Genomic DNA, 24108 nt, shown 5'->3' with positions numbered 1-24108 from the left:
GAAGTTTAACAAAAATTTATATTTTGTGGTTATGTTAATTTTTTTAATATTTACTTCTCGAAGGTGCCGTGCCGACCTTGAATTTGGGCCACAACGACCGCTTCAATATCTATGAGAATGAGTTGCCAACACCACCGGTAGTACCGCCGTCTAAAATGTTTAATTTCCATAATGTCTCCGTGCCACCACCGGTCTACAGTAGTCATCGGCACAGCATTGCGTCGAGCAGCAGTCACAGCGAACGCTTGTATCCAAATCCTGTATCGAAGCTCAAATTTAGCATATCGAATATAACGGCGGGTGATGTGAGCGCCATGAGCGCCAGCGCCACACAAAATATCTTAGATTCATTGGAAGTTTGCTTTGTGCCAAGCTGTAAGCGTAATCGAAATATAGATAACGTGACATTACACACCATACCGCGTCGTCCCGAACAGATGCGCAAGTGGTGTCACAATCTGAAAATCGGCATCGAAACGCTGCATAAGGGTGTACGTATATGCAGCGCGCACTTTGAGCCATATTGCATTGGCGGCTGTATGCGTCCATTTGCAGTGCCCACCTTGAATTTGGGCCACGACGATCCGAATATCTATCGCAATCCGGATGTTATAAAGAAACTGAATATCCGTGAAACATGTTGTGTGCAAGATTGCAAACGTAATCGTGATCGCGATCATGCTAATCTGCATCGTTTCCCATCGAATTTCGAAATGCTCACCAAATGGTGTGAGAATCTGCTGAAGCCAGTACCCGATGGCACTAAACTCTTCAACGATGCCATATGTGAGGTGCATTTCGAAGAGCGTTGCATACGCAACAAACGTTTGGAGAAGTGGGCTGTGCCCACGGTGAAACTTGGTCATACCGAGGAACCGAAACATCGTTTGCCAACGGATGAAGAGATTGCCGAGCAATGGCCGAAGCCGGTAATGCCAAATAAGGGTATAGAAGAAGGTGAATGTTGTGTGTCCACATGCCGACGTGATCCGAAGATCGACGATGTTAAACTCTATCGCACACCCGAAGATCCCGAGTTGTTGGCGAAGTGGGCGCATAATTTGCAAACGGAAACGGAAGATCTGACCACATTACGCATTTGTAATCTACACTTTGAAGAGCATTGCTTTAGCAAAAAGCGTCGCCTACACTATTGGTCATTACCCACACTCAATTTGGCTACGAATGTAGATCAATTATATGAGAATCCCGAACCGCTTCTACCACAGGTGATCATAAAGTCGGAGACGAAACGCGAACGTCGGCGCATGCGCGATTCCAAGGAGCCATTGAAGCCGTGGACACCACGTTGCTGCCTGCCGCACTGCCGCAAACGACGTGATACGGATCACGTGCAGCTTTTCCGTTTCCCAGTGCGCAATCGACCCATGTTGGCTAAGTGGTGCCACAATTTGCTGCTACCGTTGGTCGGTCATGGCCATCGTCGTTTGTGTTCTACTCATTTCGAGCCGCGCGTGCTGTCGAAACGTTGTCCCATACCGATGTCGGTGCCCACGTTGGATCTACATACCCCACCAGGTTATAAAATCTATATGAACCCGGCGCGTCTAAAAGCCGTTAAGTTGCAACAAGTCTGTTGCATATCATCCTGCAGTCGTACACGTGCCGATGGCGTACAGCTCTTCCGATTTCCGCACAGTCGCAGTGTGTTGCGCAAGTGGTGTCACAATACGCGGCAACACGCACGCGGCGAATATCGCGTGTGCTCGCGTCACTTTGAACCGCACGCGTTCGGCGCTAAACGTCTAATGCCTGGCGCAATACCGACATTAAATTTGGATCCAGAAGTTGAGGATGTTTATGCGAATGAAGCACAAAGCTTCGCTGAAACGCAGTGCGTAGTAAGCGGTTGCGTCGCCAGCAAGGAGTTGGATGGCGTACGGCTCTTCAAATTCCCTAGCGATGATGTCGATTTACTATGGAAGTGGTGTAATAATTTGAAAATGAACCCGGTAGACTGCCGTGGCGTGCGTATCTGTAATCGACACTTCGAATCCGAATGCGTCGGTCCAAAGATGCTCTACAAGTGGGCTGTACCGACCCTAGCTCTCGGTCATAACGATGCCGAAATCAAGTTGGTGTCTGTGCCGCCGCCAGAGGCGCGTTACAGCGATGTAGTAACGAAGTGTTGTGTGCCCACATGCGGCAAGTCACGTAAATTTGATGACGCTCAAATGAACAGCTTCCCGAAGAATTTGCGTCTATTCCGCTGTTGGAAACATAATCTAAAATTGGACTTTTTAGACTTTAAGGATCGTGAGAAATATAAAATTTGTAGTGATCATTTCGAACCGGTTTGTCTGGGTAAACTGCGTCTCAATTATGGCGCTATACCTACACTCAATCTGGGCCACGATGACACAGACGATTTGTATCCCGTTGATCCTGCGCAGATACAAGTGTCGCTTTTCGGCAAAATGCGCCCACGCATTGCTAGCGATAAGGACGCAACTGAATTTGAACTAGCTAGTTGTGTTGGCAAAGATGACATAAAATGTTCCTATCCCAATTGTACTGCAACGAAAATGCTGTTAAGCGAACCTTACGACATGCCAACCGCTTTGCCGCTACATGCGCTTTGGTGCGCACAAATGAAAGTCGACACAGAGGCGCTCAGTGAGATGCCAAAACTGTGCGGCCTGCATTTCTTAAAGCTCTACAAAGCTACATTAGACGCGGCTAACGCGCTATCCGAGGGTGACAACGACCTGAGTGAGGCCATGAAATCTCTGAACGCAACTTATGAAAAGTGTTGCGCATCACCAATTGTTTGTAGTGCGCAGTGTTGCGTTGTCGGTTGCGGTAGTAATCAGGTTAGTGGCAGCCGTACAGCCCAACGCCTTTACTTATTTCCAACTGCGGGCGGTAGTGGCATAGAATTATTAGAAAAATGGTGTCACAATGTAGATGTTAGTGCATCGGACCTCAGTCGATTTACGCACAGAGTGTGCGCGCGCCATTTCGACGCGCAATGTATTGGCCCGACACAACGCCTGCGCTCATGGGCCATACCCACTTTGCAGCTCAAACAGAAACCGGAACATAAAATACACGCCATACCAGAATTGGGTAGTGCGTCGCGTCCGCATGAAGCGCGTTGCTGTGTAGCCACGTGCGCACGCGAACGCGGTGATTTCGAAACAATGCGTCTTTTTAGTTTTCCCATTATCGATGAAGTGCTCGAAAAGTGGTTGCACAACTTGCAATTGACACGCAATCAATGCGCACGCTTACGTATTTGTGAACAACATTTCGAGCCGCGTTGTATTGTCAAGACGCGGTTGCTGCGTTGGGCAGTGCCAACATTGCTGCTGGAGCGCAATGCAGAAGAGCTGCTACAGAACGAACCGCCTGTGCAAGCTGCAGCGCCTGTTGCACCAACCGTTGATGAAGTCGATACAATTGACGCTGTAAGTAATAACGAAGGCGACGAAGATCTGCGCGATGTTGATAATGAAGAGGATGACAATGAGAGCGGTGAATTGGCTGCCGTGCCTAACGTTAAGATGAAAAAATCACTTGGTATTTTTAAGTGTTGTGTACCGTGCTGCAGACGTACGCGCCTGCAACACGGCGTGCGCCTCTTCCAGTTTCCCACAAGTCATCAAATCTTACGCAAATGGTGTCATAATCTAAAAATTTCGCTCGAAAAGGCTTCAGATCCCGCCTTACGTATTTGCAGTGTACACTTTCACAAACGTTGCATTGACGGCAAAGAGTTACGTCCTTGGGCCAAGCCGACCAATGCGCTCGGTCATACCGGTCCCATCTATGAGAATCCTAAAAATCTACCCGGCGTCTTTTTACCCAAATGCTGTTTGGCACATTGCCGTCAGCGACGCACACTCGAAAATGACCTACGGACATTTGGCTTCCCTAAAGATGAGGCTCTTATGCGCAAGTGGTGTGCAAATTTACGTATGGAACCACGTGCTAATCACGCCCGCATCTGCATGTCACACTTCCCGCCCGAGGCGATGGGTAATAAGAAGTTGCGCGCCAATGCGGTGCCTACGCTAAATTTGGGCCACAACGAACCGTTGGAGTATGACAACGCTCAGTTGATCGCGACAGCGATGAAGGCAAGAAATGTAAGTAGAACAAGTGATGCATTATTGTTTGTGGAAAATTGTTTAGCGTTAGTTGTGGATCTTAAGTTTATGTTCCACTAATTTCACAACTAAGTACTTTTTATTGAGCATTATTTGCTCCTTTCTTTAATGACACAGATCATAGCATTTGAGCATAGTTTAGTTGTGGAACCTAATTTTACGTGCACTTAATCCACCAGTAAGAACATTTTATTGAGCATTATTTTCTCCTTTCTTTAATTTCGCAAAACAAACCGTTTTTAGCATAGTTTAGTTTTGGTATTTAAGTTTAGGTTCCACTTTATTCACTAGCAGACACTTTTTAGCGGGTATTATTTTGAGCATAGTTTATTTGTGGAACTTAATTTTAGGTTCCATTTTATCCACTAGTAAGTACATATTTGTAAATATATTTTCCTATTTGAATACACAGAATTTATAGTTTTGAGCTTAATTTAGGTGTGGAACTTGAATGTGTATTCCCTTTTGTCTACTAGCGAGTAAATTTTAATGATCTTTTTTATCTTTTCGTTGAAATAGCCGTTAGAGGAAAAAAAAGTTTTAAATTCGGATGCTAGTGATGCTGAATTAGGAAACAACGGCGAATACGATGATGAAATGGACGACGAAGACAATGATGATAATGACGATGATGACTATCACATCGATGAAGAAGATGACGAAAACGACTTTTACGCTTCCGCCGGCGTTGGTAATAGCGATGAAGAGGAAGAGGAAACGGTTGAGGACTTTACGCCGAGCATTAGTGCCGCAACTGGTGACGACGATGAGTTGTATAGTAACACCGAAGCTCGTGATGCCGACAATTTCATAGTCGATTCGGCAGATGAAGATGAGGAGGGCGCCGAGGTCGAAGATGAGGATGAAGAAGAAATCTACGGTAACGAGGATGATGATGATGAGGACGATAGTGAGGTGAGCGATGAAAGTGTTGCCGAAAATGTATACAACAGTCCTGCAGAGGAGGATGACAGCGACAGTGAAAGCGAAGTTGACGCAGACGACAACAACGCTGACAGCAAAGATGCAGAAGTCGACGATGATGATGTGGAAATGCTCATCGATGCCGATGATGATGAAGATGATAAAAGCAGTTACAATGCTTGCGATCCACTCGATTTTGTGGAATGTGTTAACCACAGTGATGATACGCAACAACATAAAGCGGCGGCGACCTCAATAAAAATCAACAATCTACGCAGAGCAGAAAAAAATTTGCTTAAGCGTCCAATATCGTCGACACCGACAAATTATGAAGATGACTCCAATACAAACTATAGTAATGTCGATGAAACGACACGTTTCACTGCAACCACTTCGAATTCCGCATCGGCAACCACATCGTCGGCATCAGCTTCAGCTGCGGCCACGACCAACGCACCGAATACACATCATTGTGGTGCTGAAAAAATAAGCCGTTCGGTTTTTCGGCTTTGTTGCCTCAGACATCGTAGGAAGAAGAAAGCACCACCAGATCCACCACCTGATATGCGATGCGTGCGCGAAAAAGTGCTAACAGCACATCAGACATTGATGAATAGTACTACACGCGTTAGCTTGCGGCAGCGTCAACAGCGCGCTTACTGTGCTGTACGCCGTTGTGGACGCACTGCTGGTGCTGCTGTCATTCTATATCGTTTTCCATTAAGCGGCAGTCGTTACTGTCGCCGTTGGTGCGCACAGTTAAAAGTAAAAATGTCGCACTCATCACGACTGCGCATTTGTCAACGACACTTTCCATATAGTTTAGTGGATCGGCGTCGTAGGCGCTTGCGTTTCGGCGCAATACCAACACGCAATTTACATAACACGTCAGAACAATTTAAGCGTAATCCACTTTTTGGCTTATATAAAAATACACAATTGACAGCAGACCCATCAGAGCGCGAGGCGTTCGCGGATACAACTCAAACAACCGCCGCGCAATTGAACGTTTATAATCGTTGTTGCGTGCCACATTGTGGCAAATCGCATCAAGTTGATGGCGTAACACTATTCCGCTTTCCAAAACTACGCTCACTCTATCTCCAATGGGCTACGAATTTGCGCTTAATGCCAACCATGCGTTTAGTGCAAGTCTACAAAGTTTGTAGCGACCACTTTGAGCCCAGCTGTCTCAGCTATCAGCGCAATGATCGTGCAAAGCTGAAATACGGCTCTGTGCCTACACTGAAGTTGGGTCATAGCGACACTTTAAAAATCTATAAGCAAAACACGCTGCCGCCACAAAAGCGTCGCGGCCTTGGCAGGCGCAAATGGCATCCACAAAGAGGTGTCAACGAATGCGCTGTGCATGATTGTAAGGTAGCGCAGTTTCTACAAATGCAACTGTTTATGCTGCCTGCTTCGCTTAAACTGCAAGAACGCTGGTGTAACTACTTCAAATTAAACTTCACCGGCGCATCGAAAGACGCCACCGAATTCTTTCAAAATGTGCGTTTATGCGCTTTGCACTACATGGAGGGCTATCAAATGGCGACGAATAGCGATGGTCCGCGCAAAAATTCATCTGCGGCGTTGGACGAACTCGAGGTGAATTATGCGCGCATAACTAGTTCGACGCGCATACAAATGCTGAAGTGTTGTGTGCCCAATTGTTCGACGAAATTCACGGACAACTTGCGTTTGACCGCGTTTCCCAGTGCGGAAGAGCTGCGCGCTAAATGGCAACACAATACACAAGTGTCATTTAGCTCATCGCATCGTTATTTGTATAAAGTATGCGCATTGCATTTCGAAGAGCGCTGCTTCGCCAAAAAACGCCTCTTTATGTGGGCTATACCGACATTGCATTTACCGCGACCGCAAAATCAAGATCCAGGACATAAGCTTTTTGAAAATCCCAACTTTGACATCGTGAATGGCGCCCAATGTTGTATTGAAGATTGCACAACAAATGAAGTCAAACAGGAGCCTTCAGCGAATGATGACGGGGAAGTGTGTAAGGCGGCAGTTCGCTTTTGGCATTTTCCACAAGACGACGCATTGCGCGATAAATGGTGCCATAATTTGGGACTCAGCGCGCAAACTAACGAAATCAGTCACACCAGTCGGCGCTGGCGCATTTGCAGTCGCCACTTCGAGTCATTTTGCATCGGTAAAACGTTGCACAGCTGGGCTGTACCCACACTGAATTTACCTAAACCGGTCAAACATGCTAAGAGCAGCAGGCGTTCCACATATATTTACCAAAATCCCGATAGCGCTGCAGTCTACTATCGCTGCTGCATTAAAACATGCCATCAGCTGCGCGATCTCGATGCTGGCATACGTCTATACGCATTCCCCAAAAAGGAGACAATGCTACAAAAATGGGCGCACAACATACGCATGCCCGCGGTGAAGTGTCGATACGCGCGCATCTGCACGTTGCACTTCGAAGCGCAATGTTTGCGTCCGCAAATGCAATCGTGGGCGCTACCGACAATCGATTTGGGACATGACGAAGCGGATATTTTCCGAGTGCCGAAGGTGAAGTTAATGGTTACGAACGAACGCTGCTGCCTACCACATTGCAGCAAGCGACGCAGTCGGGACAATGTGCACCTTTTCACTTTTCCGCGCGACAAACATGTGTTAGACAAATGGTGGCACAATTTAGCAATTGGCGTACAGGACGTAAAACGACGTCTCATATGTGAATCACATTTTGAACCACGTTGCATAAGCAAGCGCCGTTTGAAACGTTGGGCCATACCAACACTCCATTTGGGACACACAAACGAGACGCTTAAAAATCCAACACCAGATGAAGTGGCGACTTATGAAAATAATACAACAACGCGACGGTCACAAACACCCTCGAAAATGACGCGCGCTAAGTCAACTCAACCAACGCCTACAAGCACTTTACAGAAGTGTTCAATCTCACAGTGCGCAGGTGGCACCGATAGCAGCGCGCTGTATCGCTTTCCCAAGCCGGACTGGTTACGCAAGAAATGGTGTGACAATACGCGTATAGACGAAGAGACCGCCAAACAGGCGAAAATTTGCGCCCGCCATTTCGAACCACATGTTATGGGCAATCGCAAACCGCGTCCATGGGCGTTGCCAACTATGGAATTGGGCGCTGACGAAAACGGCACGCCATTGCCTGCCGTACATGCAAATCCTAAACAGCTGTCTCGTTTTCATCCCGAAGAGCATGAATGGGGCGAGTTGCGTTATGTGCGCGCTAACCATTGTTCTATAATATCTTGCTTGAAATCTAAAAAAGATGGCGTAACACTTTTCAACTATCCCACAAATCGTCACATGTTGCAGAAATGGGCTGAGAATTGTCGCCATTATCCGTATCAGGCGAAACGTTATCGTTTCCAGCTGTGCGGCGCACATTTCACTACCGATTGTTTCAAACGTGAAGGCACGCGTTTACGCAAAGGCTCCGTGCCTACCTTAAATTTGGGACATGACGATGCGCAGATACACCAGAGTGAATTCGAAAGCGTTAGCGCCATAAAAATTGAAATGAAAATACTGAAAAGTTGCAGCGTACCACAATGTGGGCGCACAAATCTTCACGATGGCGTACGGCTCTTCAAGTTTCCCTATGAACGCTCCGAGACTCTAGAAAAGTGGTGCTATAATTTACGCATGAACGCGGCGGACTGTCGCAACGCGTTAATCTGTAATATGCATTTTGAGCCGCGTTGCGTTGGTGGTGGTCATCGCGGTTTGCTTTTGCGCGCCATACCCACATTACTGCTGGGACACAACGACACCGACATTTTAAACAATCCAGAAACATTTGAGCGCCCTGAGAAGCTAATCAGCTGCTGCGTACCCGGTTGTATTAACACCAAACAAACCGAAGGCATAACGTTGAGCGCTTTTCCAAAGCTGCGTAGCCATTTTGAAAAGTGGGCACATAACCTACAGCTGCCGGTCAGCACTACCGTTTGGCATACATACAAGGTATGTAGCGCACACTTTGAGAACTACTGCTATGAGCACGGACGTATTAAGGTGGGCGCAATGCCGACACTAAAGTTGGGACACATCAATACAATTGATTTGTACACCGTCAGCGAAGAGACAATGAGTCAAGCATTTAAGCGCAAACGTGTCGCGCCTAAAACTGAAGCGCCGAAAGCGCCACACGGATCGTGTTGTTATCCGGAATGTAGAGAAATGGAATTGCGTTTGACAAATCAACTCTTTGAGTTTCCGAAACTCGATGCTATAAGACGCGCTTGGTACGAAAGTGTTGGGTTGAGAGCTGAAGAACAGGTCGAAGCAGAGTGTGCGGCAATTGAAAATGAAACACAAGAAACAGCGCCCGACACCAGCATCCCACAAGAGGATGCTACTGCTGCTGCTCCTGTAAAAGTTACGAAAATAACTCCCAAATTATGTCCAATGCATTTTAAATTACTTTACATTGAGCATGCCACACTGGTGAATACACTCAAATTGGACAGCACACCAGACACGCTGCGAATTTTACAAAAGTTGGAAGAGACTCACATAAAAGTGTGCGATTTATCTTGTGTGCGTCGCATTAGCTGCGCCGTGCCGGGTTGTAATTCGAATTATCTCACCACTAAGTCGCTCAAATTCTTCAAATTTCCCGACAATGCAGAGATGCGCGCCAAATGGTGTCACAACACGCAAGTCACAGTCGATCCAGATCGCTTGTATTGCTACAAAATATGTGAATTTCATTTTGAAGCAAGCTGTGCCTCGCAATTGGCCAAAAAAATGCAACGTTTGAAATTCTGGGCGCTGCCCACGCTACAATTGCCGCCACGCACTGAAGGCGCGCCAGAAATATATACACTACCAGCACCTGATACGCTAGCCGAAACGAAACGCGCCTCATTGCTACTGAACACGCCACTCAATAAATGTTGTATACCCAGTTGTGTGTATGCTAAAGCACCGGCGGAGCGCGCGGTTGGCGCTGATAGTGAAATACAGTTTTTCAATTTTCCCAATGATGCGGAATTACTCTACAAATGGGTATATAATACACAAATCAGTATGGTCGCGGCTACTAATGCGCGCATCTGCTCGCTACACTTTGAGAAACACTGTATTAATAAACGTTTGCGTATGTATGCGGTGCCGACGCTGCTGTTGGGCCACCAGAAAACCGACATCTATAAGAATCCCTCGGATAAAAGAGTACAAGCGGAGGCAATGGAGAGCAAACCACAGAAGATGCCGAAGTATTACGAAGATAATATTGCTGATGGCGTTGAAGTTGAAGAAAATGCGGAGGATGATGATGAGTTGTTAGCTGAAGACAAGACGCACCAAATGAAATTGAAAAAATCAGACATAACTAAATATAAAACTGAGTCGTTTGAAGAAAGTGATCAGCGCACAGCGCGAAAATCTTCCGCGTACGTTAAGAAGAAGTTAGACACAGAGCTGCTTGAGCCAATGCTAGTAGTGAAAACCGAATTGAAGGAGCGCAAAGAAACCGCAACGACACCAACAAATAAACCGGCAACGCAATCCAATCCATATCACCAGCCTTTCATTATAAATATTAAACAAGAAAAGGATATCGAAGAGAGCTACACCGCCGAAGGCATTGAAAATCAAATGAAGCAAGGCTTACTCGATATGTTTAATAGTTTTGGCGATACTGCTACTGAGCAGGAGCCTGATGAAATTAACGAGCTAGGCGACGAAGTTGCACTAATGGAACGCGATACCGCGCGTCATTGTCGCATTGTTGGTTGTAATAGCTACGCGCGCAATGCGGGCGTCACGCTATTTAAATTTCCCTTTCCACTCGATCAGTTCCGCAAATGGCTGCATAACACACAGTTAGAGGTGGACTATACACGCCGTTGGCGCTATCGCATTTGTCATCGTCACTTCGAACCGATTTGCATGCAATTCCGCAAGCTACCGCCCGGCACCATGCCCACGAGGAATTTGGGTCCTAAACGCCCCGCGCATATATATGAAAATGAATTCGATGTAAATAGCTTAAGTAAATATAAAACAAAAACACAACAAAACCTATCAACAACCACAACTAACAATGTGTTGAGCGAATTAAATGACGAAGCTGACACGAGCAGCTCTTTCGCCGCGCCCACACACATCAACAATGATACTGTCGATGCAAGCGCTGATTATAACGATGAGTATTCTGATTTTGTAGACAATACGCCGATAGACCGCGATACATCACGCCATTGTCGCATACCCGATTGCAATAGTCACGCTAAAGATCCTGGCGTTACGCTCTTCAAATTCCCAATGTCCGAGTATCTCTTTCATAAATGGCTCTACAATACACAACTGAAGGTGGATTATACGCGGCGTTGGCGCTATCGCATCTGTCAGCGCCACTTCGAACCGATTTGCATGCAATTTCGTAAGCTACCGCCCGGCACAATGCCAACGCTGAATTTAGGCCCTTCGCGCCCGGCGCGCATCTACGAGAATAGTTTCGATATAAATCATCTGAAGAAATTCAAAACTAAATTGAAAAATAACACAACAACAAGTACAGCTATTGCTCCAACAGCCACTTTAGCCATAATGCACTCCAATCACGCCGATTATACCGATGATTTAGAAACGAGCAGCTCTTATGCCGTCGATGCAAATACCAGTAATACCGCTCAGCTACCGCTACTCTCATGTACTGTACGCCATTGCACGAGTCAATATCACGCGCTACACGAGGGCTTACATTTGCATAAATTGCCGACGAATATTATGTTACGCGAGAAATGGATTTATAATTGTCGCTTCTCGGAGGAGACGCTCATCAACATGAGTTCACGCATACGCATCTGTTCACTCCACTTTACTCCAAACTGTTATTATGGTGTTAAGCGTCAATTGAAATTCGGTTCAGTGCCCACTTTGCGTTTAGGCCATACAGATCCAAATATATATCCGCATGGTTTTAGTAATGAAAGCGAGGCACAATTGGCGGGTAAACACCACACAGCACAGCATAATTGGCGCATCAGCCGCTTGCAGTCGTCCACTGATGCCAATCAAGATATTTGCTGCCTCATCAATTGTCGCCATAGCAGACGGGAGTACACGCGTCATTTCGCCTTTCCCACTGAGCGGGCCCTACTCGATCAATGGCTCAATGCGCTCGGCATGGAGTTTAATAGTTCGCGTCCAGATGATTATAAAATCTGTGAATGGCATTTCAAAGCGTCCGATTTCGATGGAGAAGTACTGCGTGCCGATGCGGTGCCCACGCGTAATTTGAAGATAGACGATGCCAATCAAACGGACGATGAGGATGATAATGAGGACGAAGATGATGAGTTGGCTTGGAATGCAAATGAAGAGCCACTAGATGAACGGTGAGTAATAGAAAGATTTAAAAGTTAGAGCGTGACTTCAGGTCCATTAATATGTACTTGTAGAAGAGGAAGAAAATTTTTTTAACTGATTTATATACATCTAGCTTACTTACATATATAGTTCGCATTAAGCTCAGTTTGAAAAGTTAGGCTGCATTGTTGGTTCTCAGAGATCACACTGTGCCTCCAGCAAGTTGGTTCCTAATTCAGATATAAAATAAAAATAAAAAGCCTTTTTCGGTTGCACCCAAGCTATTATACCCTTGTCAAATTCAAAAGCATCCGTCAAAGTACTTGATTTTTATCGGTCAGCTTGTATGGCAGCTATATGCTATTGTGATCCAATCTGAACAATTTGTTCGAAGATTATACCGTTGCTTGGACAACAATAAAAAAGTTTTCCATACAAAAATTTGTTTTTCATCAATCAATTTGTATGGCAGCTGTATGCTATAGTGGTCCGATTTGAACAATTTCTTCGGGTGTTGTATCGTTGCTTAGGATAATAATTAATGCCAAATTTTGTGAAGATATATCGTCACACAAAAAAGTTTTCCGGCAACTATATGCTAAAGTGGTCCGATATCGGCGGTTCCGTCAAATGAATGGTTCTTAAGGAAAAAAGGACGTGCGCAAAATTTCAGATCAATATCAACATCTCAAAAAGTTCGTGTATATATAGTATTTATTCCAGTTATTAGTCAAATCTCGTCATAAATATGATTTTTACTACAGACTTGACTCTAGCGCCATCTAGCGATCACTATTCTTCGCTATCCATTACCAGTATAATCCTAATACGACAAATTCAAACAACTAATTATGACTAAAATTCCCATTCTCTTCCCACAGTCCATCAACGTCAGCAGCAGCCGCTGCCGCAGCGTCAACTTCCACTGCCGATGGCTACAACAAATTAATCCCGGGCTCGCGACGATGTTGCTTGGCGCACTGCCGCAAACAACTATTCCAAGATAATGTGCGCACCTTCAAATTCCCCACAATGCATGAACAATTCGAGAAATGGGTGCACAATTTAGGCATCAAATACGACGGCGACGCGCCTTGGCGCTATCAAATTTGCAGCGAACACTTTGAAAACCAATGCATTATACATTACGAGAACAAAGCCAAGTTGTTTAGATGGGCTGTGCCCACCTTGAAATTGGGTAAACATGCGCCAGCCATACTCTTCACGAACGAGAATCCCAAAAAAATACAGCAAAGAGATGCAGACTATGAGCGCGTCTATAGAAATTCGAATGCAGGCGGCTATGCGGACAACATAGAGAATGAAGAGACTATGGATACGACAAATGATGAGTTGAATTCCACTGCGCAGCCCGCAGATGTGCCAAAGCATATGGCTTATCAGCAAGAAGATATGGATTTGCTGGCGCCAATAGAGCGACCGCCACACAAAATGAGTGGCGCAACGAAACGCAGCAACTATGCGTATACCGCGAGCAATGAGGACGGCGATGATTACTATGATGGTGATGATGATGCTTACGATATGGGTGATGGTGAAAATTCACTCTTGAATATCATACGCGAGGATAAACCGAGTGCTGTGAAAGAAGGTACCCCAGCCTCGTCGTTCTTCTCATTGCAACTGGTGCGCGGCGGTTCTGCGAAAGTGCGTGCCTGCTGTCTGCCGCATTGTGGACGTACGCGTGAGTCCGGTGTGCGTTTATTCCGTTTCCCCACAGAACCGGTCTTTCTTAAACGCTGGGAATATAATTTACGCGTACTCTTCAATGAGTCACAGCGCAATACACACTTAATATGTAGCGCGCATTTCGAGCGCGGACAATATAATAAACGTTTAGTCGTAGATGCCATACCGACATTGAATTTGGGGCACAACAGCACCGATATCTATCGTAATGGACAATATGAGCCAACCAGAATGCATAAGCGCGCACTAACAGCATCACCACCGCGCATACCATCGTCAAACAGCATGCCGCTGAGTAGCCACAAGCCACTGCATTGCAATGTGCCCGCTTGCGCTGATACGCAAAGTGAGCGTCGTCTATTCCCCTTCCCCAGCAATCATGTGTTCGTGAAAATTTGGGCCGAGCGCACACAGATCGCTTACGATGCGCGTCAACATGCAGAATTGCGTGTTTGTGAGCTGCACTTTGAAACCGATTGCTTTAGCGCGCATTGCCTAAATAATAACGCTGTTCCCACATTGTTTTTGCCTGCACCAAATGCATTGCCAACCCCTGCTTCGATTGCGCCAGTCGCACCAACAAAAATTCCACCTCCCATTGGCCGCTCAGTGGCAGCGTCCGCTACAATGCCGAAGCTGAGTGCCATTACTTGTAGCGTTAACAATTGCGGCAATAGTACCGCTACGCGTACGGACTTGAAAATATTCTCGAAATTCCCGGAGGATTTCGAATTATTTACCAAATGGTGTTTCAATTTGAAAATCGATCCACGCACCTATGTGGATGGCAGTTATAATGTATGCAGCGAACATTTCGAACCATTCTGCATTGGCGGCCATAGTTTACGTGTCTGGGCTGTGCCCACGTTGCATTTAGGTCACAACAGCAAACTAATACATAGTGTCGAACGTCCTGCGGAGATGGAAACGAAATGTTGTCTGCCCCATTGTGGACGCAAGAAGAGCAAAGATGGGGTGGAGTTCTATAGCTTCCCTAAAGGTAAGAACTGCAAAGATATAAGAACTTATATTTTAAAACCGTGTCACTAATTTTTATAAGTACTAACGGCTGATATAAAGACGAGGCGATATAAATAAAAACCAAGAGGGCCGACTTCGATATATTGGGTATTACGAGTTAATTGAAGTGTCAAAAATTATTATATTAAGAATATGGTGCGTGATCAAAGTCTAGACCGATTTTCATTTACATGTATTTAACGCTAGACTATATTGAAGTCAAGAAACTGAAAATCACTATATTGGGTACTTTGGTGCTAGGGGAATGTGGATTGGACTGATTTAATTTAATTTTATTGTTCAACAAATTGTACTTGAGAACATGTTGCCACGCAATTTTATTAAGATTGACCATTATATTAGGCATAAAGTCAATTAGTATAACGTAAACCATTATAAAAGGTATATGGGTACTAGGGACCCATTTTCGCCAGCAAGCTAATATATTCAAGATTATACGTTCACTTAATTTTAATAAGATATTTTACATATTGGCCGATATAGTATATGGTGTACAACCAATCAGAAGCTTGGAAATTGTTATTTAGATGTAAGGGACCTATGAGAAAATTACATTACATCCCCTTTATTTTATGATTTTTTAGCACTAGTACACATAATTATAAGGAAAAGACGTCCTATGAATTTCAAAGTAAATATCACACAAATGGACTGAGGTCATCATATTCGATATCTGGGGACTTGAAAAGTTTCTGTGTCCGATTCCGACAATTTTTTTATTTTTTTATTTTTTTTTTTTACATAATAGATGACACACCATGCAAGTACAATCTTCATTGGGGCTTAATTTATATATTATAAAGTGAAAGTATCAGATATAATTTAAAATTGTGTTATATGGGAAGTAGGCGTGGTTATGGTCCGACTTCAACCATTTTCACCTAAAATTGGACGGAACTACGCCCAATTTTTACACCGAATCACATGTAAGCTCTCCGAGTTATCTTTATTGTAAAATTGAATGCGTTTGACGTTTTTATTACGAGAGTTAAACAACTTTTAGCATTTGGCTATTATCCGATTATCCCTTTTCCAAACTGTTTTATGAAAAGCTAGAAGGAATTTTTTCCAAAAAGTTCGATTAGTATAGCTTTGGTGATTCGTGAGAAATACATGTACAATACATATGTATAAAACCTTTTTTTGTAATTGATTTAACGCGAAAACTTTTTTTCAACCACATATGGGTGATCCTCTCTGCCAAACTTTTCACTTAACGGTATTTTGTGGGTGAGGCAATTGTGCGATTTGCGCACCACCTCAGGGACAGACAGTCAGAATATAATCCGTCTCATCATCCTGATTATTTTGAAACACATAACTCTATATCTATCTCGATAAGTTTTAGGTGTTATAAATAACCGTTGGGCTACACAAAACTATTACACGAAAAAAACGATATTTTTGGCTGCACCGAAGCTACAGTACCCTTCATAACAGTTTAAAAAGATTTTTATCTTGATTATGATTGTTGATCTATAGTTGGGTCATCTATCTCTCTACTAGGAATTTTATTTTTATACTCTCGCAACATGTGCTACATAGTATAATAGTATTGTTCATCTCACGGTTGTTTGTATAACTTACCTTATAGTATATATAAATGATCAGGATGAAGAGACGAGTTGAAATCCGGCTGACTGTTTGTCCGTCTGTGCAAGCTGTAACTTAAGTAAAAATTAAGATATCTTTTTGAAACTTTGTATACATGTTTCTTGGTGCCGTAAGACTTTGGTTGGTATTGCAGATGGGCGTAATCGGGCTACTGCCACGCCCACAAAACGCCATTAATCAAAAACAAATAAATTGCCATAACTAAGCTCTACAATAAGATAAAATACTGTTGTTTGGTATAAAGGATTTAAAATTTTTCGTAAAAAGTGGACGTGGTCTCGCCCCCTAATAGTTTTAATGTGCATATCTCCTAAACCGCTAAAGCTATAATAACAAAATTCACTAAGAACAAATGTTTTTAGCACCTTTATCGACAGTGAGAAATCGCGCGACAACCCAGCCCACTCCCCATATAACGGTAATGGTAAAATCTACTAAAAGCGCAATAAATCAAGCACTAAACACGCCAGATATATTAAATTTTATCTCTGGGATGGCATCAAATGACTTTATAAGAACCGCGTTTAAGATTATACAATGGGCGTGGCACCGCTTTTAGGTGAAAACCCATATCTTGTTATCTGTTTAACCGATTTCAATCAAAATCGGTACAAAACATTATTCTCATATATAATATTTATATGTTATAGTGCGAAAATGGGCGAAATTGGATTACCACCACGCCTATTTCCCATATGACTTATAAAATTTAAATTCCATCTGATTCTTTCACTTTCCACTATGCAAATCAAACAACAAAGATTGTAGCGGGGTAAAACTTTGCGTGAATAATGCGTTTAAAGTATGCCACCTTGTGACCAGAATTGTCTAAATCGAACCAAAACTGTTCAAGCCCATAGGTGCATGTTTTAGAAATAGTTGACTTTTTCTCGAAAATATCGGTCAATGTGTATTATTTATAATTGAAATCATATAATAAATGGTGTTGTCAGTAAATAACTGAGGCAACAGCTCCTACTTCTAATTATTAAAATATAAGTATACTATTTGACTTTGCGAGAGTATAAAATTTTCGGGTAGATCCGAACTTAGCCCTTTATTACTTGTTTATATTTATTATCTGAGAAATATTATTAGATGCCGGCGGTTCCGACAAATGAGCAGGTTCTTGGTGGGAAAAGGACGTGTGAAAAAATTTCAGATCGATATCTTAAAAACTTAGAGACTAGTTTGCATATATACAGACGAACATGGCTAAATCGACTCATCGACTCGCGCTGATCATTTATATATAGCCGAAATTTCCTTCCGTGTGTTACAAACTTCGTTGCTAACTTAATATACTATTTAATGTTGTTGTATCAGATATTTCATTTTAATTTGTCTTGCTTCCTTATATTTCCAGGTGATATCTACCGACAGTGGTGTCAAATATTGAAAATCGACGAAGGCCTCTACCGCAACAGTGATAAGAAGATCTGTAGTGCACATTTCCGTGCAGACTGTTTCAACAGTAACGGTACGCTGCGAATGGGCGCACGCCCAACGATGCTACTACGAAATCGCACCGCCACAGCAGCAGCACATATGCTCAAACCGCCCGCTCCATACCGCAGCAAGTGCATAGTGCGCATCTGTCATGAAATGCAACAGCTCTACAGCTTCCCGGTGCAACGCAATCTCTGCACGAAATGGTGTCACAATCTGAAAATTGACTACTACCCGAAACTGCATGAGAATATGAACTTCAAAATCTGTCGGCGTCATTTCGAGCCGAACTGTCTGCTGAGTGGCGGCAAATTGCATACTGAGGCGGTGCCGACGGTGCAGTTGGGACACAGCGATGTCAATATCTATCAAAATTTGGTCGGCATGAAGCAGAGCGCCAGCACGACCAGCTATGATGATAACAGCAGTTTGCGTACAAGCGTTAGCACTGTCCACACATGGCTGATGGATGTGGATGCGGAAACGAATGCTGCTAACAATATGCCGGCTGCCGGTAGTGGTGATGCTATCACTGGTAGTCGTGCCGGTGTTGCCGCTGCTGCTATAGACGCTGATGATGACATGGTGCGCATGGAATACGAGCCACCTGTCGATTTGGAGCCAACTGTTGTCACTGAGAATATTGCCGATGATAATTTGGACTTGACCGACAACGCCTATATGCAAATGGAGGATGACACCTACTATGCGGACTTTGAGGAGCAACGTTTGTTGCCGCAGAGCAGCACTTTTGTAGCGGCTGAGAGCGCAGAGGTGATTGACCTGGACGCTGTGGATGCTGTGCAAGAACAATTTCCCAATTGGTCGCAAGACGATGCAGTGCTGGTGGATGATGATGATGAGGACGAAGATGATGATGCGCTGTTGTGGCCATTGAATTAAATATTTTTAAGTAAAAAATGCAAAATTAAATAAAAATAGTTATTTAAGTGAAAAGTTAAAGAGAGAAGTAAAGAGAGTTTATAATGTGCAGCAAAGAAAGAAAGAGAGGGAGAGATAGAGAGGGAGTTAACGTTAGCGTAAGCGTTTAAAAGTGCGAAAGTAAAAATGAAAGAAATTATATAGTATACATATGTAAGAAGAGATTATAGCAAGAGGAAGAAAATGTACATGAGCGTGAAGGCAGCTCGTAATAGTGCACGCCATTATGTGCAAAATTATTTCATTATTTACTATATATGTATATATTAACTTTTTTGTATTTTTATGAAATATAGACATTTTTGTATATCTAAGAAATAATTTAACTTACGACTTTTCATATAACTTTTTATATAATATATTTGTATTTTATATTTACTTCTTTTTATTTTTTATTTAATGTTAATTGATTTTTAATTTTATATATTTGTTTTATTTTTATTTTTATATATGTATATGTATTTTTTAGTTTTTGGCTATGATTTATATTTTTAATTAAACAAAAATTTTTTTTTCTTATTTAATTTTATATTTATATTTTTTTTTATATATTTTTATTTTTTTATTATTTTTTTATATATTTTTATTTTTTTTTATTATTTTTTTATATATTTTTATTTTTTTTTATTATTTTTATTTTTTTAAATTTTTTAAAAATATTTTTTAGTTTTCTTTTATTTGTTTTTAATTTTCCTTTATCTGTTTAATTTGCTATTACTAGCATTTTTGCTATAAATTTTCCTGTTATTGTTTTATTCAATGCAATTTTTTTCATTCAACAAAACATACATACATACCCTTTGGTCAAACAACAAATACATGCGTTAACAGAAATAGTTAACAAAACTAAAAAACGGAAAATCAATAATTTGTTGGTTTAATGTACAATATATTTATGTATTACATACATAAGTGGCAATAGCATTGTAATAATAAATGAAAACAAAACTAACCTAATTATTTTTAAGCAGTAATTATGTTTTCCGCCTGAAATTGCTATTTTAAGTTCCTCATTAAACCTTGAAGTGCTTTTAAAATGTCGAAAATTATGAACAGGAGTTTCTAACCTTTGAAATAAAACTTTATATAAAACACAAACATTTGTATTTAATTTGTTAAAAAGTTTAGAACTATTATTTACACATCTTTTATTATAATTTTTTTTTATTGAAAGTAAAAAGTTAGAAGTTTAGTTTATTTCAAAACAAGTTTAAAGTTCAAAAAACAGTAGGTACTAAAACAACAATGACAAGTTTTCACTTTTTTATTTAATTAAAATTGCTTTTTGTTTTAAAATTACAATACATAATTTTTTTTTAATTGCATAAAAGTTTATTTTTTATGAATTAATAAAAAACTAATTTACAAAAAAATTCAGTTTAGATTTCAATAAATTAGAAAAATATCAAAACAGATTTTTGTAAAAAAATAAATAAATTAGAAGAAATAGTTTTGGAATGAGTTTATTTATCAAAATTGCCAAAATATAATGAATAAAACCCAACAGATATACTTACAAACCTTATAAATAAATAACCTTATATTTTTTTTATTGTTTGGTTAAAAATGTAAGGAAAAATTATTTTATGCCAAGTTAAACAGTATTAAAAAAATTCAACAATTTAAAAAAAGAATATAAAATATGGAAGGTATTTTTTAAATATATTTTTTTAACTTTTTATATTTAATAAAAGATTAAACTTGATTACTTTTTCTAGTAACTTTGTACTTAGCATTAAATAGTTTTTCCTTACAGGTTTGTAAACATTACGATTTTCAAAACTAAAATTTTTTACAACAAATGTTTTTATTATATTAAAAATTAAATTTAAAAAACCCGTTTTATTTTATTTTTTTTATAAACTATGTACATATATATTTTTTTTATAAAAAAAATAACTTTGTAATAATAAAATGAAATAAAAAAATGTATGTCTATTTTGACCGGATTAGAAGTTTTTGTTTTTAAATGTTTAAAGATTCTGCAAATTCGTGTATAAAGTTACCCAAACGAAATTTAAAACATTAATGTGCTCAAAATTTTCAATGTAAATTTAACAGGTGGACTTCTTCAAAACGATTTTTTTAATACATATTTTAATTAAAACGGATTTTTAACATAGATTTTTTAAAATAAATTTTTAATTTTTTCTTGTTTTAATTCAAAAACAGACGTACTTTTAAATATTTGAAATTTATGATTTTATTAATTTGTTATCTAATTTAATTTTCTTTTAGTTTAGTAAAAACGTTTTTATATTATTATATACATACATACATATATATGTTTTTTTTATTTTTTAAATTTTTACTCTCTTTATTTTTAAAATTTTTACTTTCTTTATTTTTACACTATGACAATTTTTTTGTTATAATTTAAGTTACAACTTTGTATAATTTTATTTATTTTATTTTAATTTTTAATATTTTAAAAATAGAAACAAAATTTTATATAAAAAATAAAGAAAGTGTAGTTGTTAATAATTTTTGCACTAAAATTATAGTATTTTATTTTTATTAAATTAAAATTGCTAGTTAAAACACTTTTAACTAAACTAAGGGAACTTATTTGAAAGAGAAATTCAAAAACATTAAAAGCAAAAACAACACCTATGTATACTAGTGTATGCAATCAACGAAAAAAAATTAACTATAAAACAATTATTTGAAACTTACGCACTTATAGATACAAAATGAACAACAACAATTAAGTGAAGTTACAACAATATCAAGAGCAAGCAAGTGAAAAATAAAAATTAAAATAATTTAGAAAAATCAAATTTGTTCTGAAAAAATCCTAAAATTTGCATATTAAGTGAAATATAATTAAATGAGATACGCAAAAAACTAAAAAAAATTTGGAAAGCATAAAAGTTACAAAAAAAAAAATTAGATTAGAAGTAAAGTGTTTTTGAAAAACATTTGGGAAAAACAATAAAAAAGTTAAGTGAAATGCCATAATTTTTAATATAAAAGAAATTTCAATGAAAAAATCATAAGCTGCTTGCCAAAAAAAAAATGTTCACTAGAATTTTTTCAAAAAATTTTGTAATTAGATTAAAAATGTGTACTTTGTATATTTTTTTTTTTGACACTACATACAAAGAATTACATACAATTGCGTTAAAAAAAAGTGTTTTTTTTTTACTTAAATTTTTTTTTTTTGTAATTACTTATATTTACACAATCATGAAAGGAATAAAATAAAAATGCTTCCCCAAATTATATTGTTAACACATTATTACACACCTAAAGAAAAAGGATTATATACGATTTTTGTTAAAGGAAAAATAAAATCCACTAAACTTCCTGTTGCACAAAACAATAAAAATGATAATAAAAATCTATTCCAATTCAATTAAAAATTGTATTTTCTTAAAACAAACACACTCTATTTACAACTAACCTCAAAAGTAGTTGATATCTATTAGTTGCTAATGATACATTTTTCATTCGTAAAAATTAATCCATTTAATTAAATAATTTGATAATGATTTCACTTAATGTAGTTGCTTGCCAAAAATTTGGAAACACTAGAATTGTTTTTACAATAACTTTCTTGTAGCAAAACGGTTTAAAAATAATTACAAATTAAATTAATAGTAAATAAATTGTACGTATAAATTTGAAAATATACAAATTACAATTATATTATTTTATTAAAGCAAAGAAATAAATAAAATGAAAAATTATGTTCAAAAATGTTTCCAAAATACAAAAACAAAAAATTATCATGAAATTATTCAAAATATTTTTTTCTTGATTTTTTATTTTAAAAAATATTGCAGTTTAATAAAAAAATAATTGACTAAAATTAATTACAAAAATAAAAAATTTATCATGACATTTTTAAAATTATTTTTTTTTAGTTTTTTATAAAAAAAAATATTGCAGTTTATTAAAAAAATAATTGATTGTAATTAATAACTTAATAATTGAAAAGCAAAAGTTTCTTTTATTATAATAAACGTCATGTTTGATGTATACAGGTGTGAACTAATTAAAAAAAATTAACAAACTTCTATTCTTATGAATTTTTAAAAATAAAATTGTTTGCGTTATGCAAAGATATACTTATTTAAAAACATTTTAAAAAGGCCGCCAACGCAAAGAATAGTTCGACGTGAAAGAACTCTAAACAGCCGTAGGCCCCGTTTTTTAAAAATTATTTCTGTTTGTATTTTGATTTGTCGATATTTTGGTTTGTCATAATTTTGATTTGTCGGTGTTTTGATTTGTCGGTATTTAGATTTTCGGAATTTTAAATATCGAGATTTTGATTGTCGGCATTATATTATACACCCTTCTGCGTTATTCCAATTTTTTGGCAGTATACTGTTTACTGACTCAAAAGACACCAATGTAGTAATCGTACATACATACATAAATGTTCTACTACAAAATTTAGCATTAAGTGAAAAAAACAAAATGCATAAATGCAAAACATATAAATATATATACATACATACATATAAATAAAAATAAAATAAATTGTTTTAAAAAAATGCATGAATAGTATATAATATATATATACATACATACATATATGTATATGAATGAGAATAAACGTGTTTATAAACCTAATTCGTCTACTTATTTCATAGGTTTTTTTTTAAATATTTTTTATTTAAAATATCAGTGGAAAATAATAAGTTTAAGTCGACTTATACTTTATACTTTAAATTACGACAAAAAAGTTCAAAAATTTTTTCTTCTTGTTTGGTACTAAAAATCCCTAAGCCATTTAGGGCGAGTAGGCGATAATTTCAAATACAATTGAAGCCAAAGCCTTCCTAAGTTTGCTTTTACCAACGCCTTTCTCTTTTCCTGTTCTCATTAGCTGGTATCGCATCAAATACTTTAATAGCTGGAGAGTCTGAAAATACTCGTACGACATGGCGATTACCAGTCTGGATATCTTCGTAACTAGTTCGCATATTGAACCAATCTT

General features: G+C 39.2%; 1 protein-coding gene across 1 annotated transcript in view; it reads left to right on the top strand.

The window, feature by feature from the left end:
* The window catches only part of LOC106617927 (uncharacterized), a 45602-nt gene extending 26119 nt beyond the window's left edge, over positions 1–19483 (top strand). Inside the window, exons 7-10 of the mRNA XM_014235399.3 lie at positions 64–4112; positions 4653–12430; positions 13283–15111; positions 18133–19483. Of these exons, the coding sequence (XP_014090874.3) occupies positions 64–4112; positions 4653–12430; positions 13283–15111; positions 18133–19118 (14642 nt within the window). The 3' untranslated portion in view covers positions 19119–19483. The remainder of the gene's footprint in view (positions 1–63; positions 4113–4652; positions 12431–13282; positions 15112–18132) is intronic.
* Positions 19484–24108: the final 4625 nt, after the last annotated feature.

Source organism: Bactrocera oleae, chromosome 3, assembly GCF_042242935.1.
Source record: "Bactrocera oleae isolate idBacOlea1 chromosome 3, idBacOlea1, whole genome shotgun sequence".
NCBI lineage: Eukaryota > Metazoa > Arthropoda > Insecta > Diptera > Tephritidae > Bactrocera > Bactrocera oleae.
The sequence above is the reverse complement of the archived record's forward strand: the minus strand, read 5'-3'. Positions and strand labels throughout refer to the sequence as shown.